Source organism: Manacus vitellinus, unplaced genomic scaffold, assembly GCF_001715985.3.
Source record: "Manacus vitellinus isolate BGI_N305 unplaced genomic scaffold, ASM171598v3 scaffold_106_pilon, whole genome shotgun sequence".
Classification (NCBI taxonomy): Eukaryota; Metazoa; Chordata; class Aves; order Passeriformes; family Pipridae; genus Manacus; species Manacus vitellinus.
In genome coordinates this window covers 725242-742131 of record NW_021938827.1, presented here as the reverse complement: position 1 = coordinate 742131, position 16890 = coordinate 725242, and the positions used below count along the sequence as shown (strand labels likewise).

General features: G+C 57.6%; 1 protein-coding gene across 1 annotated transcript; it reads left to right on the top strand.

Moving 5' to 3' along the window:
* The first annotated feature begins 11 nt into the window (after positions 1 to 11).
* On the top strand, positions 12 to 16018 carry KCNN3 (potassium calcium-activated channel subfamily N member 3). Its single transcript, XM_018088638.2, has 8 exons — positions 12 to 86; positions 3040 to 3135; positions 6236 to 6654; positions 10303 to 10444; positions 12006 to 12116; positions 13261 to 13388; positions 13561 to 13630; positions 14018 to 16018. Exons 1-8 carry the CDS (start codon positions 27 to 29, stop codon positions 14312 to 14314), a joined length of 1323 nt encoding a protein of 440 aa, XP_017944127.1. The 5' UTR covers positions 12 to 26; the 3' UTR covers positions 14315 to 16018.
* Positions 16019 to 16890: the final 872 nt, after the last annotated feature.

The following is a 16890-nucleotide window of genomic DNA, read 5'->3' as shown; positions in this document are numbered from 1 at the left end:
TCAGTGACTACGCGCTCATTTTCGGCATGTTCGGCATTGTTGTCATGGTCATCGAGACTGAGCTCTCCTGGGGGCTCTACTCCAAGGTATTGATGGGGCCAGGGGGGTGTGTGTGGAGCTGGTGGTACCAGACAGTGGCTGGTGGGGTGAGCATGGAGCTGTTTGCCCCATCTAGTGTCCCACGGGATAAACACAGAGCCATTTGGCCCAGCTGGTGTCCCATAGGATAGACCTGGAGCTGTTTGGCCCATCCAGAGTGCAACAGGGTTGGACAGGCTGGGGGGGGACTGATGGATGTCCCCAGGGCCTAGTGGATGCCCCGCAGCCACAGGTGTTGGACAGGCAACCACAGGACCGGGGGCTGCCAGGGCTGTGTGCCAGTGAGTGCTGTGCCGAGTCCTGCCCCACACACCCGCAGCGACGGGCACTGACCCACTGAAGTCTGCGGTGCCTGTTGCTGCCATGGTCAGGTGCTCCTCAAAGCGCCCTTGGTGGTGCAGCAAAGCACCCCCTCCCTCCTCCTCCTCCTCCACACCCCTTCCTTCCATTTTTTTTTTTCTTCTGTTTTTGCAGGACAGTGTCTTTTATTTATAATTCTCCCCCCCACATCCCTTCCAGCTCCTGCTCCCGGGCTGCGCTGGTTGGCAGCGATATGAATAACTCTTTGTATAGACATCTGTCATGTTATTTATACCTATCCAGAGAGGGGAAGGCATCGGCACCCGCAGCAGCACCCATGGGCGTCAGAGGGACGGCACTGCCAAGGGGGCTGGGGGGCAGCCAGCGGGGGTCCGTTCGCCACAGTGCCACCGGTGGAGGGGAAGGAGCAAGGTGGGAAGGGGGTGCTCACCACTTCCTGCCATTATCCAGCCTGGGCAGCGGGGAGGGCAGTGTGGGTGGAGGAGGTGGAGGAAGGGAGGGACGTGGCTGGGGGTCTCGTGGGTGTAGGGGACCCTGCTGCCTCCCCACAGAGCTGCCTGGTGGGGGGGCTCCTGAGTGCCGTCTGTCCATGGCTGACAGCGACAGTGGGTGTGTGGGGGCTGCAGGCAGCAGTTCCACTGCTCTGTCCGAGGCAGTGGGAGGCCTTGGTGCCAAACTGGCATCCCCGGTTCCCCTGCTAAGGCAGAAGGATGCTTCACTGCCAGAGCCTTTTCCCAGTGATTCCCACTCTCCTTTGGCAGGAGCAAGGCCAAACCACTCTCCCCCACCTGCGCCTGTACCTGTTGAGCCGCGGCCGCCCTTGCAGGCTCCATGTGCCTGCTTGCCTGGCACCGGGGGGACTGTCCACCCTCACCAAGCTGCCAGCAGCACCGCTGCCACGCTCACTGGCCCTGGCACACTGGGCTGCTTTGTCAGCTGGGGAAGACCCTGTGAGTCAGCGCTGCCACCATGCAGCAGCTGTGACCTGCTGCTGCACCCCTGCCCCACTGTGGTGTGAACGCTTGTGCTGACAAGCGCAGGGTGCAGGGGAGTCCCTGGGCCCTTTTCTCCCCAGGCCTTTGGCCAGATCTACAGCAGTGGGGCTATGGGTGTAAATTTACCCCTATCAGCCCCCGCTGGAAAACCAGAGCTTGCCAGCAGGGACACAACCATGAGCATGGGAGCACCTATATAGGGTCAGGACCAGCTGCTATTGTGCGGACTGGGATGTCGGTGCTGCTGGCACTGGCCCAGCTCCAGCTCTGCCCCATAGCCCCAGCCATGCTACCACATGCTCCCAGCCAGAGGGTGCCAGGGTTGATTTGGGAAGGGAGGACACAGTGGCCAGGGTTTGCCTGCTCCCTGTCCGTCACTCCAGTGTGGGCAGGACAGGGCCTCTCCTGCCTGTGGGACGGCACTGCTGCTTCCAACCACCTGAACGGCACTGCTGGGGTGAAGCACCTTGCCACCCACGTGGTGCAGTGGGACATGTGCTGCGGGTGCCAAGGTCTTGCCCCATTTCAGCCAAGATTCCATATTGCTTGCTGCGAGCACGGGATCCTGGAACAGCTCTTTGGACCTGACACTGGCAGGAGGCATTGGTAAATGTAGTGGGTAACATATGCCAGGTGAGCCAGTGGATGCTCATGCATCAGGCAGGGTTGGTGCCACTGGGAAGGCTCTGGCCAGAGCTGCCTTGCCACATTTCTGCCCTGGAGTTTGCCTATTAATAGCTAGTATTTGGTCCCAGCACTTCTCTCAACACCAGCCATTATATCCACACAATTGTGCGGCTGGAGCCAAGTTGTTAACAATGCATCACCGCCTCCGCAGCAAATAGTCCCTTCTCCGCGTGCAAACACCCCTCAGGGATGAGGAACACCGGTGAGAAGGAGCCAAGGGAACCTGAAGGCAGCCCAGCACACTGGCGAGCCAAGGAGGGCCTGCCGTGAACATGTCATGAGTGTGCCAGGTCTCACCATGGTAGGGATGGGGGAAGGGGGTGTGGGACGGGTGAAGCAGCAAGGCAGGTTGGTTTAGGGATAACAACTTGGTGAGGTGCTGCCAAAGCCCTTGCACTGGTGGGGTCAGTCTGTGGCTGCACCCACATGAGCTTACCGGTGTCCAAAGGAAACGGTGAATCCTGTTTTTCCCAGTGGGGTCCTGGGGATCAGCCACTTTGGCCACCAGTGAATCAGGAGCTGGTTTAATTTACATAGGACTAATTAGCAGGAGGATCTAGGCCACCCATTTGGGTGCCATAATATTGGGCTCAGGCTGGATGGGGCCAGGGCGCTGGCGTCACACATCTCAGTGAGGGGAGGCTGGGAACTGCACTCAGCAGAATTAAATTTAAAAAAGAGTTTTGGAGGAAGGGCCCACGGTGCTGGTGGTACCAGTGGTGCTGGATGCCAGAGGTGCCAGTGATGCTGATGGTGCTGATGGTGCCCTCACTACCATGCCAAGCTGCTTAGGGTGGGGGCTGAGGCAGCCAAAGTGCTATTGAGGGGGAGATAGTAGCTGTTGGGGGTCAGCACCTTCTTTGGGGTGTGGAGCCCAGGGCCAACAGTGTCCCACAGCTGCACACCCCCTAATGCCTTCCCCACTCTTGCCCTGCAGGACTCCATGTTCTCCCTGGCCCTGAAATGCCTTATTAGCCTCTCCACCGTGATCCTGCTGGGCCTCATCATTGCCTACCACACACGGGAGGTGCAGGTAGGTGCTGGCATCATCAGTGCCAAGTGAGGGGCTGCTGGGGTGGGCTGAGGGATTTTCCAGCCACCTGGGTGGGACATAGTATCTGAGCTCACTACCTGCATGGAACCTCCTCCCTCCTTGCCAGGGCCTTGGGGGGCGGTGAGCCGGGTGCCCGGTGGATCTGCTGGTGGCTGGGGGAAGCTGTGGCCAGGAAGGGCTTGGAGCAGCCGAGGTGCCAAGGAAAGCTGTGAAATCCTTACCTAATCAGGGCTGCACATTCTCTTCCTCCTTGGGAAGTTAAAGGGCTCCCAGTTTGTGACAGGAAGGCTGCACTTCCCCACCGTAACTAGCTTCGGCACAATGCCGGCCTGTTTTGGGCATGGGAGGAATGAATCACCGGTCAGGAGAAGGAGCATCCCGGGAAGGGATGTTGAAGCTCCCAGTCCTGAGTGTACCATAATCCCAACTTGTCCCTCTCGGGGCTGGGTGCCAGTGTGGCTTTGCCAGCATCCTGGTCCCTGCCCGCCTCTGTCCCTGCAGCCCCCACTCCAGCTCAGCCTGCCTGCATGGGGACCAAGCCTGGGGGTGGGTTGCTCAAAACAAGTACTTGGGAGCTGTGGTTTTTGCTGGAATAATATTTACCCTGGGGTGGCAGCGGTCAGGGTCAACTGGGCGAGCCATGCCCTGGTGCTCGTGGCTTCCTTTGCTTGTTGTTCCTGGCAGCATGTTGTGCAAATACAGCGTCCACCCTCACAGCCGTCAGGTCATCCCCCCTCTCCCGCCTTGACCAGAGCCAAAATCCCACTGCTGTCCTTCTCCACGCAGAGACCAAACCTCACTAAAGTCCTGGCTGCTCTGGCAGGCCAGTTAGACTGGCAAGGAGGGGAATGAGATTGGTTTGACTCGAGCTGCTCCAGACAGAGATGTGCTGGCTGCTGATCACCCTATTATCTCTTAAGTGTTGTAAAAGCATTGCTGATAATCCAACTGGGGTGGAGTGGAGCTGCTAGAGCTGTAAATCCTCAGCTTCTTGTCCCTCTCACCCAAGGAGGGGGCTGTTCTCACACGGCCATAGCACTGTCAGACCTCCCAGCCTCCGGGAAACAATGACTTCAGTCTCTTCCCTCAGTATTCCCTCTTCCTCTCTTGCCCAGAGAAGCTGTGGCTGCCCCATCCCTGGAAGTGTCCAAGGCCAGGTTGGAGCAACCTGGTCTAGTGGAAGGTGTCCCTGCCCATGGCAGGGGCTTGGAATGAGATGAGCTTTAAGGTCTCTTCCAGCCAAAGCCAGTCTGTGATTGTATGACCCTCCTAATTGTGTTAATTAGTCCTTGGGATACTTGAAGATCTTTCTGTGCCTCAGTTTCTCTGGGGCTGGGGCACCCCAGCAATGTCTCTGGTGCTGGGTGGAGGTGTGGAATGTGCCATCCCTTGCCAGCATGCCGTTATCACTACAACACATGAAGGAATGCAGTGCTGGCGAGTTTGCCAGTGCCAGCCAAGGCGTTTGGGGAGGCAGAGCCCCCCTTGTCCCCGTGCTTGGAGTGCCCAGGGCTGTTTGCGCATTTTGGTGAAGCTTTTGTCCCCATGCTGCAACTTAGTGGTTTCTTGGGCTTCACTTGTCTGGAGATGTGGTGGCTGACACACTTGTTCCTTCCCCTGCTGGAGCCAGTGATGCTGGGGATGCCCCTTTGAGTACCACTGGACCACACCAGGTTTCCACGGAAACCCACAACGATGCTTCAAAGGTGCAGAGCTGAGAGGGGCTGGCTCAGGGGACACCTGCCTGGATCCCCCCTTGCTCCTTCCCTTACCTGAGTTGGACTATGGCAACCCCCCACTATGCAGTCAAAAGGCCTTTTTCCTCTTCCTAATTTGTTTATTTTAACACCCTTTTCCAGGAAGGAATGGACTGTCAGCTTGCTAAATGCCTGAGGATCTCCCTTGACAGCTTGGAGCATTTTTATAAACATTTTCTCAAACAAAGCAGCTAAAAAGAGCAGAGCTTTCCCTACAGAAAGGGAGGTGGCCGGGACGGCCATTCCATGAGTCAGTCCCAGTGGCTCCTGCTATCCCCAGGGAGAACCCCAAGGGCTGTGCCCTGCCAGCAGGGTGGCTGGCACAGGTGCACTGGGGCCTCTGGGAGGGCAGGAGGATTGTTCCTGGGCTCAGTGCCAGCCGGAGCCATGCTCCCCACCCACTGCCCTGGCTGGAGTGACTGCGATAGGTCCTGGACCCCTGGGCACGCTTTGTGCTTGCAGGGTCAAGGACATGGACTGTAGCACCAGCTGCCACATCCCCTTTGATCCCTTCCTGGTGGCATCTTTGCCAAGTGCTGCTTGCAGAGGGGCCCTGAGAACGTTCCTGCTGCTGTGGGTGACACCAGTGTCCCCATTGCACCAGGGAGAAGCCGATGGCAGCCTCAGAACAGACCTGCCAAGGTAGGACAGGGTGGATGACTTCCAGAGCTCTGGTGGCATTCCAGAAAGGCCAGCCCAAGCTGCCATCCCCCCCAGCTCCTGCAGAGACCCTAACTCCATCACTGATGGTGGGAGAGGAGCTGGTGTACCCAGGATGAACCGTCTGTTGCCATGACAACTGGATCCCATCTCTGCCAGCAGCTGGATGCTGAGACTGTGGTGTTCCCTCCCCAAAAATTGCCCTGGAATTCAGGGTGTGGTGGCTGTCAGTGACACCAGTGCAGCACCAGTGGGAGCAGAGGGGCTGGGGTGGCTCATGCTGGTGCTCTGTGGCCCCACAGCTCACCCGTCTCTGTGGCCTGGGTGAGGGGGCCATTCTGGGAGGTGGGCTCCTGCCAGCTGCTGTTTCAGTGAGCTGTCCCCATGTCATGCCTGGGCACATGCTCAAGGCCAGGCACCTTAAAGCCTTCTGGAGTGTCCCCAGCACTGCAGCTATCCCTGAAACACACTGGCAGATCAGCAGAGGGGCTGGTGATAGCTCATTCCCACCCTTTCCTACCCTGTCCATCCTCAGTGCTCCTGGCCATGCCACACCCAGCTCCTTTCAGCTCTAGTGTCAGACCCCTGCTGCCTATAGTGAGAGGCCGGTGGGGTAGGTTGGCTGGGGCCACCAGTAACCACGTGGTTTTGCATCTCGGTAGCTCTTTGTGATCGACAATGGAGCTGACGACTGGCGGATAGCGATGACCTATGAACGCATCCTCTACATCAGCCTGGAGATGCTGGTTTGTGCCATACACCCCATCCCTGGGGAGTACAAATTTTTCTGGACAGCCCGCCTGGCTTTCTCCTACACACCTTCTCGGGCAGAGGCGGATGTGGACATCATCCTGTCCATCCCCATGTTCCTGCGCCTCTACCTGATCGCTCGAGTGATGCTGCTGCACAGCAAGCTCTTCACCGACGCATCCTCACGCAGCATCGGGGCCCTCAACAAGATCAACTTCAATACTCGCTTCGTCATGAAGACACTCATGACCATATGCCCCGGGACGGTGCTGCTGGTCTTCAGCATTTCCCTTTGGATCATCGCTGCATGGACAGTCCGTGTGTGCGAGAGGTGAGAGAGGTTTGGAGTGCGTGGTGGTTCAGGATGGGCAGTGGTTTGGGAGATGTGGCATTTCTGGATGCTTGGTCATTCAGGATGCTCAAGAGTTCAAAACGCTTGGTAGTTTGGGATGCTCAGTGTTCAGGAGGCACGTCAGTTCAGGATGTGTGGAGGTTTGGGATGCGTGGCGGTTTGGAACGCTTGGCAGCTTGGGATGCGCGGTAGTTCACAATGAGCAGCAGTTTGGGATGTGCAGAAGTTTGGGATGATCAGTGGTTCAGGATATGCAGCAGTTCAGGGTGATGTGCAGCAGTTCAGGGTGATGTGCAGCAGCTCTGGACGGTCAGCAGTTCACGGTTTGGGATGCGTGGCGATTTGGGATGCTCAGTGAAGCTGCGATGTCCCAGCATCCTGTGGGAGGGATGCAAGGCTCTGAGGCCTCGGCAACCACGGGTTCCCCCCACCAAGCCCTGTCCCCAGAGCAGGAGGCAGAGCAGGGTCAGCCCTGTCCTCGCAGCACAGTGCCTGGGCCAGGGGACGGTGTGAGGTGCCAGGAGCCCCAGGAGTGTGGGTGGGGGACATGGAGAACAGCAGGAGCTGGGGGACTGTGTATGGGGAGAGGCCAGAGGTGCCGCTGGTAAGAGGCGGGGCCTGGCTCAGGCTCTGGCATCACTGTGACTGACTGCCATGACAAAACTGAGGTGAAAAACCCACAGCCAGATGGCATCGTGCCAGCCCTGGCATGCCTGGTGGGTACCAGTGCATCTCCATCTCCCGAGGGCCTGCCACCACTCTTTGTCCACCAAGGGAGCCAGGGGGCTGTGGTGGTGGCATCCCCAGTGCTGTGCCAGTGGGTTTTCTCCATGGCCATGGTGCAAGGTGCCGGCAGCAGATGTTCATCCCAGGGCACGGAAGGCAGGTCTCCCGCAGGGTGTCCTGTGTCCTGTTGTGGCAACTTTGTGTCATCCTTGGAACTGACACCCCAACTGGCATTACCCAACCAGGGTCACCAGGGACACCCAAATTGCTTCCAGGTGCTTGCAAGACGAGAGGAAGGCCACCCCTCCTCTTCCCCAGGGTGGGACCTGTTGCTCTGGTCACCCACAAAGAGGCATTAGGGCAGATTAAGTGCTGTGGTAGAGGTATAGAATGGTACCCTGAGATTTTCAAACTTTTACAGGCTGTGTTTGCCTTCCTGCCTCCCTTAATGATGCTCTCCTTTTGAGCTGGATCCTTGGGTGCTGCTTAACTGTGTTTGGAGATTGTTGTTAGTGAATCCTAAATAGGGCACAGGCAGACAGGCACCCGGGACACACACAAGAGGGGTGATCTCACATCTTGCGAGGCTTAGGCAGGAAAATACAATATAAATAAAGAACCATTAGAGACCAAAAAAAAAATCCCAAAAATGACACAGACGAGGTGCTGCAGATCACCAGCACCACAGTTGGCATCACCTCCCTCTGTCAATAGAGTGGCAGAAGCGAACCCAGGTGGCCTGGAGATGCATCAGCCCTGGGGGAGGCAGGACTGAGGGGATGCAAACCTCTGGGACATGCTCCACGTGAGAGGGACACACTGTCCCTGGGGCATGCACGAGCCCTGGGTGTCACACAGCTCCCACAAGGGCCACCCAGAATGTGTCCCCCTGTCCCCACTGATGGCAGGTTGCTGCGCCGGCACTGGAAACCAGTTTTCTCTTCCTTCCAGGACCATTCTCAACCAGCACCTGCCGGGGGCCAGGCAGCTCAGAGGTGGTTGTGTCGCTCCAAGACATCGTCCCCGGGGCTGGGGGTGGCACGGCCATGGCACGTCCCCTCGGCACCGTGGGCTGCTCCAGAGCCTGTGGGTGCAGCATCCTCCCGTGCGCGCCGGGGGGCCGCAGCTCTCCGAAGGCAGCGAGTCGCTTAGCAACCTCGCCCGCTCGCCTGGCCCACCGAGCAACAAGCCGCCGCGGTGGGCCTGCGCTGCCTGCGCTGCCTGCGCTTGCGGGCCTGCCCGCCGACGGCGCGCACGTGCGCCCGCATGTGTGCCTCGTTCGTGCAGCCAGCCAGGCGCACCCCCAGGGCACCCCCGGGGCACCCACCGGGGCTGGGGCCACCAAAGCCGTGGGGTTAGTTCAGCCGAGGTGGTACTGCTGCGGCGTCTTGGCGGCGCGGTGCAGGCGGGGGGTGATGCTTGTGTCAGCCACAGCGGGGTGGCTGTGGCCTCGAGGGGGGGGCAGGCGAGCGAGGAGACAGTGGGAAGCAGTACTCAAGTCTGGCTGATTGCAGCAGTCCTTTGGCATGAGCAGGTGGCCCCTCTTCCTGCCCACACCAGCTGTGGTGAGTGCCAGCCTCTGGTTTATCAGCTCCTTCTGCCCCAAGAGCTGGTCAGAAGAGAAAACGTCCATCTGTCCGGCTGGGCTGTAACCCCCTTGTCCAGCCTGATGCTCTCGGGGTCGTCCCCCAAGACATTCCATCCAATGTGATGAGCTGGGCTCAGCCCTTCACAGGGGAATACACTGGCCGGGATAGGGGGTGCATGCCACTGCTGGCGCTGGGATTCTGGGGAGCCCCACTGTGGTTATGGGCTATAGCTCCCCTGGCCAGCTGCCCAAAGCAACTCTCACCATGGCTGAGGGTGCTTTTTCCTGCACCAGGACCTCATTTGAGTATCCAGTTACTTGAGGGAAAAACATTTCGTAACAGGAGAAAACCCAACTGCTCTGGGAGCAATGAGCTGGGAGCCAGGATTGCCAAAAGCTCCATCTGTTTTCTCTCTCATGATTCCATGAAAAGGCTGGGAGAAGACTTGCCGGGGAGGCTGAAGGGCAACTATCCTATCCATGAGGGGACAAAGGTGCTACCTGCCCCTGCCCAGGGCTCAGGGCCAAGTCCTGCTGCAGACTGGGCCAGGCCCCGCTCTGCTGCCAGGAGTCAACGCTGCATCCCCCGGGAAGCATTACTTGCACAGCTTGGCCAGGTTTGCACCAGCCCTGGGGAGCAGGAGATGTCTGGGGCCCCCATGTTTGCTGGAGGAGCTGCAGCCCACGTCCAGGACGGCCAGAGCAGTTGCTGAGCTCATAGCTCAGCAGGGACATGACCTGGAAAGTTTGCAGCACATCCCCAAAGCTGCAGCCACTCCACATGTGCTGTGTCTTGAGTGTGTGAGCCATTCCCCTGCACCATCTGAGAGCCAAGTGGATGCTGGAGGCTGGGTAGAATCCGTCCCTGGCGGTTCTTCTGGGGCTGCTGACGGCAGTCCCCTGGGGCAGCACAGCCCAGGCTGCAGCAGCACGAGGAACAGGGGAGGACGCCAGCAGTGGGGCTGCTGCAGTCGAGGGCTTTGCAGAGCCACAGCTGTTTCTCCCATCAGCCAGTTCTCGCCACAGCACCACATGACACTGGGGACACAGGGAGCGGGACGAGGATTTGGTGACAGGTCTGACTGAAAGCAGAAGCCCTTTCCATTGAGTTTTTGCTCTGATTTTGTCCATCCGGGTTTTTCTGCATCAGAAATTGTGCAACCACTGCTGCTATGGGACGTCCTGCTGTGTTGTTAATCCTAAACCCCAGCACAGCCTGTGCCAGGGGAGCCACTGTGCCCAGGCACCCCTGTTTTCTCCCACACCCATCCCTGTCCCCTGCTGTGACACTGATGTCTGTGTCTCCTTGGCAGGTACCATGACCAGCAGGATGTAACCAGCAACTTCCTGGGTGCCATGTGGCTCATCTCCATCACTTTCCTCTCCATCGGCTATGGTGACATGGTCCCCCACACCTACTGTGGGAAGGGAGTCTGCCTCCTCACTGGCATCATGGTAAGGGCTGTGCCAAGCCAGCTGCCCATCCCACGGGTTCTGCCTGTCCCCATCGCAGCAGTGGGGCCACTGGATTTTAAGGGGACCTATTTCCCAGCTGTTTTGTCCATGTACAAGGTGTGAGGCTTCAGGTCTGAGGTCTCACAGCCTGGAAGCTGATGGAGCAGTCCCAGCTGGTGAATTTGGGGTGGATTTGGACCTGTATTCAGTAAGCGTGGAGGAAGCCACCCACAGTAGGGCCAGTGATGTGCCCAGGGAGAAGAAGGGCCCCTGAGCATCTCTTGGCCATCCTGGTGCACACCGTCTTCTGTCACTCAGAGTGATTCCAAATGCTGCTGACTCCTGCTAAGAGCTGGAACCAGCTGGAAGCCCTTCACCCCCTGCCAGCATCACTGCTTTGCCATGGCTTCCCTTCCTTCTGGCCAAAACGTCACCATCTGCCAGGGCCTCAGGCATACCTGCTCCAAGGTGCCCATGAGATCTCCCAGCTCGTGGGACTTGCCAGCCAGGGCTGCTGAAGGAGTGGTCAGGGGCCCAGTGGCCATGGCTCCTCCAGAGATTTATCCCAACACCCAGCACTCCGGCTCTGCCCACCTTAGCTCCAGGCCCTGGGGATGGAGCCATCCCTGTTCCCAGCTAAGGGCAGCCCCATGAGAGCCTTCAGCCATGGCGGCTCCACCATCAGGGATTAATTTTATATTATCTGCAAACCTTTGATCCATCTCAGATGAAGCCGGTTCTATTGGTGGGAGCCAAGCAAGGGAGAACAACTTCCTATGGGTGGGGGCCATGCAGTGATTCCCAGCAGGGGAGCAGCCACTGGCTTGGCCAAGGCAGTCCCAGTGCCACAGGCTCCCAAAGCTGTCCCCCAGCCCGTGTCTCACAGCTTTGCAGTGAGACACCATCCTTCAAAGTGTCCCCCACCCCCAGCACAGCAACACACCCCCCCCCCACGAATGCAGATCCTGTACCCGCTGAGGCTGGGGGCTCTACTGGGCTTCCCAAGCCACGGCACCAGGGGTGGTCGCCCCACCAAGAGAGAAATGGCAGGAGCTGAGAGAGTGCAGTGGTCCCACTTCCGAGGATATGGAAGGATTCAGCTCAGGGCATCATGTTAATTAATGACTCTATTAAATTAAAGAGCGCTTGCCAGGCTGGCATGGCTCTGCCAGAGCGCTGGCTGTAGTGATTTGCGGGGTCCTGATTTGGGGCCCCTTCCCTGTTCTCACCGAGGTTGCCTGGTGCTTCCCCACCGCTCTCCCACTCCCCCCTCTTTGGAGTGGGGGGCTCCCCATCCTACAGGGCACCAGCATGGGGCAGATCCCTGGCCTGTGGTGGCACAGGCTCACCACTGACCTTGTCAATAGCCTTGGTCTCTCCCGTTAATTACCCAGTCCCCCATCAGCTGCTCAAGGACACCCAAGCTCTGTGATATCTCCTTGTTAGGGTAATGGGGAGGGCGTGTAGCTTTAGTTAATTAGGGGATTGCAAGGGTGAGGGTGTAAGTGCTGCTGTTACAAGAGGGTGACAAACCATTTCCCCAACTGATATCCCTGAACAGGGTGCTGGCTGCACGGCACTGGTGGTGGCTGTGGTGGCCAGGAAGCTGGAGCTCACCAAAGCTGAGAAACATGTCCACAACTTCATGATGGACACACAGCTGACGAAGCGGGTAAGGTGCCATGGGGGGGCAGCAGGAGCAGGGGTCCATGTCATCTGCCAGGAGCTGGGGATTTGGGATACCATGGCAGGAGGAAGGTGTCAGCACCTCTGGGTGTGGGTCCTGTGGGTACCATGGTGGAAGAAGTTGTCCAAGTGCGATGGGCCCAGCTCAGGTGCAAGAGTTATGCTGAAAGCAAACACCATCAAGCTCTGTTCTGGGAATTTAGGCAATGCAGGATGCTCAGTTACACCCCAGAAAGGAAAAGCCTATTTTTTTTTTCCCTCTTGGAGGATACAGACTCCCTCCTTCTGCAGAGCTTGATCTCACTTCTGTTGGTGTCAGGAGGACAACCAGATTTTGGTAATTCAGTGCTCACTGCAGACAAGAGCCACACTGTGAGGCTCCTGCCATTTCCATTCCCAAGGAGGGACATAGAACCTGCAATGGGGGATCTATGGGGTCGCTGTCATGCCAGGGTCTGGTGTCACATCCCTGGTAACATGTGGGAGCTGCAGGAGGTCTCTGGTCTCAGTAGCCTCATCATGGCAAAACATTGGCAAACCAACAATGGCATATGATGTAATGAGAATGGAGCCCCCAGCAGAGCCACATCCCAGCCAGAGCCCTGACACCGCAGGGACAGTCAGGACCTCGGTGTGACTGAGCCGGAAAAGCAAACAGCTGGTCAGCCCTCTCCTCTGGCCATGGATATGGATCTCTTGGCTCCATGCCAGGCAGACGGCAGCCAATTCCTCCTGGAGTGAGAGCAGCAGAGATGCGGTTTAGCCGGGGAGCCTGCGGAAGTTGCGGACCAACCAGGACCTGCCAAGAGTGGCAGATGGATGCAGGAATAGAGAAAAACTTTGGAATTTTTTCTTTTTCTTGAACCTTAGGGTACAATTTCACATGCAGGCGAGGAGCCCAGTGCTGAAGCATCAGTGCAGAGCAGGGCGGTGGTGTGGGTGCCAAGAGCTCTGCCTGCCCTTGCTCTTGCTTGAGCTGCCCATCATTCCTTGAGAGGCCGAGCGCCTCGCTCCAGCTGGGGCCAGTCAAGTGCTCTTGCGACACCAGTTCATGGCAGAGCCAGACAAATGTCTCTGTGAAATCCCACATGCTGGGGCCTGGTGACCTGCAGCCAGCTCTTGTTTTGCAGATCAAGAACGCGGCAGCCAACGTCCTGCGGGAAACGTGGCTCATCTACAAGCATACCAAGCTGCTGAAGAAGATCGACCATGCCAAAGTCAGGAAGCACCAGAGGAAGTTCCTACAAGCCATTCACCAGTAAGGGGCCACACACTGGGTTGGGGGCATGCTGAGCCCTAGATGAACTGAGGCCTAGTCCCTGGCAGGGGTGTGGGGACAGTTTTCCATTGCCTGGGATGCAGGCAGCTCTCCAGCTGCACTTTGAAACTGGGTAGGTGTTGCAACCATGTTGCTCTTTCCTTCTCCCCAGGTTGCGGAGTGTGAAGATGGAGCAGAGGAAGCTGAGTGACCAAGCCAACACCCTTGTCGACCTCTCAAAGGCAAGTCCCTTGTGGCTCAGCCAGACTACCCGAGTGTTTCTCTTCACTCAGAAAAAGTAAAGCAGACCTGGCTGACCGCAAAATACTCCAGCTTAGTTGGTGTCAGCCAGGAATAGCTGCTGTGGGATGGCTGCCCTTGGAAGGCAGGAGGAGATACTCATACACAAGCCAGGGGCTACCTGCACTCGCTTTTGCAAGGGGTGCCACTGCTCAGCAACACAGGGCTGGCAGAGTTTCCTTGCTGTGATGTCCAGGGATGAGCCAAATCATCGTCACAGCAGCCTGGGAACTCTTGGGCTAAAGGGGTCAGCTCTGCCAGCAGCAGCAGCACTAACCCCTCCAGCCATGGTACTAACCCCTCTGCTATCCCCTATGTCCCCTCCCCAGATGCAGAACGTGATGTATGACCTCATCACCGAGCTCAACGACCGCAGCGAGGACCTGGAGAAGCAGATCAGTGGCCTGGAATCCAAGCTGGAGCAGCTCAGTGCCAGCTTCAACTCCCTGCCACTGCTGATGGCTGACATGCTGCGGCAGCAGCAGCAGCGCCTGCTCACTGCCGTCCTGGAGGCGCGGGGGGTTGGAGTGCCAGTGGGCACCCCCCAAACGCCTCTCTCTGAGAGCCCCATTGGGGTTAGCTCCACCTCCTTCCCCACCCCTTACACAAGCTCAAGCAGCTGCTAAAATGCAGCCCCTCAGCCCCCTGTGGACAGGGGAAGCAATTTCCATACAGGTCACGAGGTCTCCGTGAACTTTCTTCTGGTCCTTGAACCACTGCAGGACCCTTCAGCCGGAGCCGGTGGGACCAGCAGTGCCGAGCAATGCTTGGAGCTTTGCCAACGCCTTGGTATCGGGAATCGCATCCCTGTTCAGGTGCCTCTACACGTGGTGAAGGAAAGGGGACAGGAGGTGACGCCTCGGGCCAGCCCATGCCGTGGTGTCTGGTGGCAGACAGAAAACCCACGCTCAATCTCAGGTCTTCACATTTGAAAACAAAACAAAACATCAAGTCAGAAGCACTGAAGCAACGGAGACACCAGAGGGAGAGTTTTTTTCTGTGGGGCACTCCCCTCTCACCACCTCCAAGCCCCACCAGGCGGATGCCAACGTAGGGATTCCTTACACAGGCTCTGGCCGATGCTGCCCACGCTCCATCCCATATCCTTGCCAGGACCCACAAGAACCCCCCCTCACATTGCCAGCTGGGTGACGGTTCCTGGCTGTAACCTGCCTGGGGGGGTTCTCTGGAGCTCTGAGTGTTTTCTGTCCAGGGAAGAACAAGGAACACTTCTTTCTGGTCCTCAGTGTTTTATCCTGTCTGGAGACATGTGCCAGAGCCAGGACAGCAGTGCCTACAGCGTGCAGGGCCGCGCAGGGCTGCCCCTGGCCAACGCACCGGTGGCCAGTGATGGGGCTGGCGGGCCAGCCCTGGTGCCAGAGAGTCTTCAGGTGCTCACATCACTGCCTTCTGGGAGTCCCCCAACACTTTGAGAAGGCAGTGGGTTCTTTGAGCTAGCCTCAGAAGTACTGGATGGAACACTCCATCAGCTCCAACCATCTCCACTTGTACCAGGAACATCCACACTTGAGCCCAGCTGGCAGTGTCAAATCCACTGGGGCCGAGCGGGACCTCACTGGCAAGTGATGTGGTAGCCAGGGTGGGTGCTTCATCTGTTTAAAACAAAGCCCATCACCTTCATGCCACTTCTGCTGGGTTTGGTGGGGAGCAGCAGCACCCTCTGGAACCATCTCGGCAATGGCACTGCCACCCATGCCTGACAAAGTGCAGCCCCTCAGGCTCCATTTTACTTTTTTGCTGGTGTTCAGCTTCCTGAGGTACCCTGGGCATCATTTGGCTGCTTCTGGAACCAGCTACTTTCAGTTCTTCTTTCACCTTTTCTCCCTTTTTCCTCCTCAGTTCTGCTTTCCTGAGTCCATGCATGGAGACCTGCAGGGCTCTGACTCTGGGGCTGGTGTTTGCTGCTTTCCATGAAAACTCAGCAGAGAATATTTATATATTTTTAAACAGATGAAGGAACCGCGTAATTACTCTGTGCTATTAATTACACCTCACCCAGCAGTGTCAGTAATTGTAATCAAAGTCACTGTGTTACTCCAGGTATACTCAGCCTGTAATGTTATTCTTTGTAACTTTTTCCCTTCCATAAATAACGCTGGATTTTGTGCACATGTAGGGGCAGAGGTACACCACCCTCTCACACCACCACTTCCCCACAGCCAATGCCGAGGAATTTCTTTGCTGCCGGTGGTGTGAGGTGGTTATACTCCTTGTGCCCTGCAATTAGAGTTGCATAGAAAACAAGCAGTAGTTAGTGAGGAGGGCTGCCAGCCCACTGGCCCCAGGAGGAGGAGGACGAGGAGGAGGAGGAGGAGGAGGAGGAAGGCTGCAAGGCAACAGCAGGAGTTCTGTGACATTAGCTCCCAGTGCTGCAGAGGTGTTGGTAGCAGGGGAGCAAGTATGGTCATCCCCATCCTTCATGTGGCCATCGCTCCTGGTCCTCGGCCAGCAGGAGATACTCGGCTTCTGAGAACTAGTTGCTCTTTCAAGCTCTTGTAATTAGTGTAATTGATCTCCTAGGATGGCTGGGAGTGCCTTGGCAGTCCCCCAAGGTCTATTTTTAGCCCAGCTGCTGCTCCCTGTGTGCCTACGGGTGCCCCCCAGTCCACCTTGTCCGGCAGAAGCTCCTGCCCATCTCTGTTGGGAGGTTTCCAGAGTAACAATGGAGAAAAGGTTACAAATTCTGCGAAAGAGCCTGAAATGCAGCATTTTCCCTGGCCTGCAGGCAGCCAGTGGAGAAAAATGCTTCCTGGGCCTCAGATAGAAGCAAACTGCCCATGGAATGTAGCTGTGCATGGGGTGAGATGCAGAAACGTGTCCTGGAGTGTCAGAGAGCCAGAGGAAGTATAGATACTCAAAGATCGATGTTGCCAGCAGGAATCCAGGACCCTCCCTACAGGCTCATGATCAAGTCTGGGAAATCCAACCAAGTGAGACAAGAGGCCTGCTGTCAGCTCGCAGGCCTTGAGGTGCTAGAGGGGGGAAGGACCATGGCAAGAGGGTTGGGATCACAACTGGAGCAAGAGACCCTTGTCCTGGAGCAGAGCTGCTGCTGTCGCAGGATTTTGACAGGGCTGGGGAGGTGGATCCCTGCACACCCCACACCCTGCATCCCCTGGCCTCATGTCAGCACAACCTGCACCCCAGTGACCCTTCTGCCTGGTGCCTGGCAGCCCTGGGT

Bases quoted from the DNA above. Each gene is read 5' to 3' on its own strand.
- KCNN3 (XM_018088638.2), top strand. From the start codon at position 27: ATGTTCGGCATTGTTGTCATGGTCATCGAGACTGAGCTCTCCTGGGGG. The intron at 3,136-6,235 runs GTAGGTGCTGGC...GCATCTCGGTAG, and splicing joins ACCACACACGGGAGGTGCAG to CTCTTTGTGATCGACAATGG. The intron at 13,389-13,560 runs GTAAGGGGCCAC...CCTTCTCCCCAG, and splicing joins TTCCTACAAGCCATTCACCA to GTTGCGGAGTGTGAAGATGG.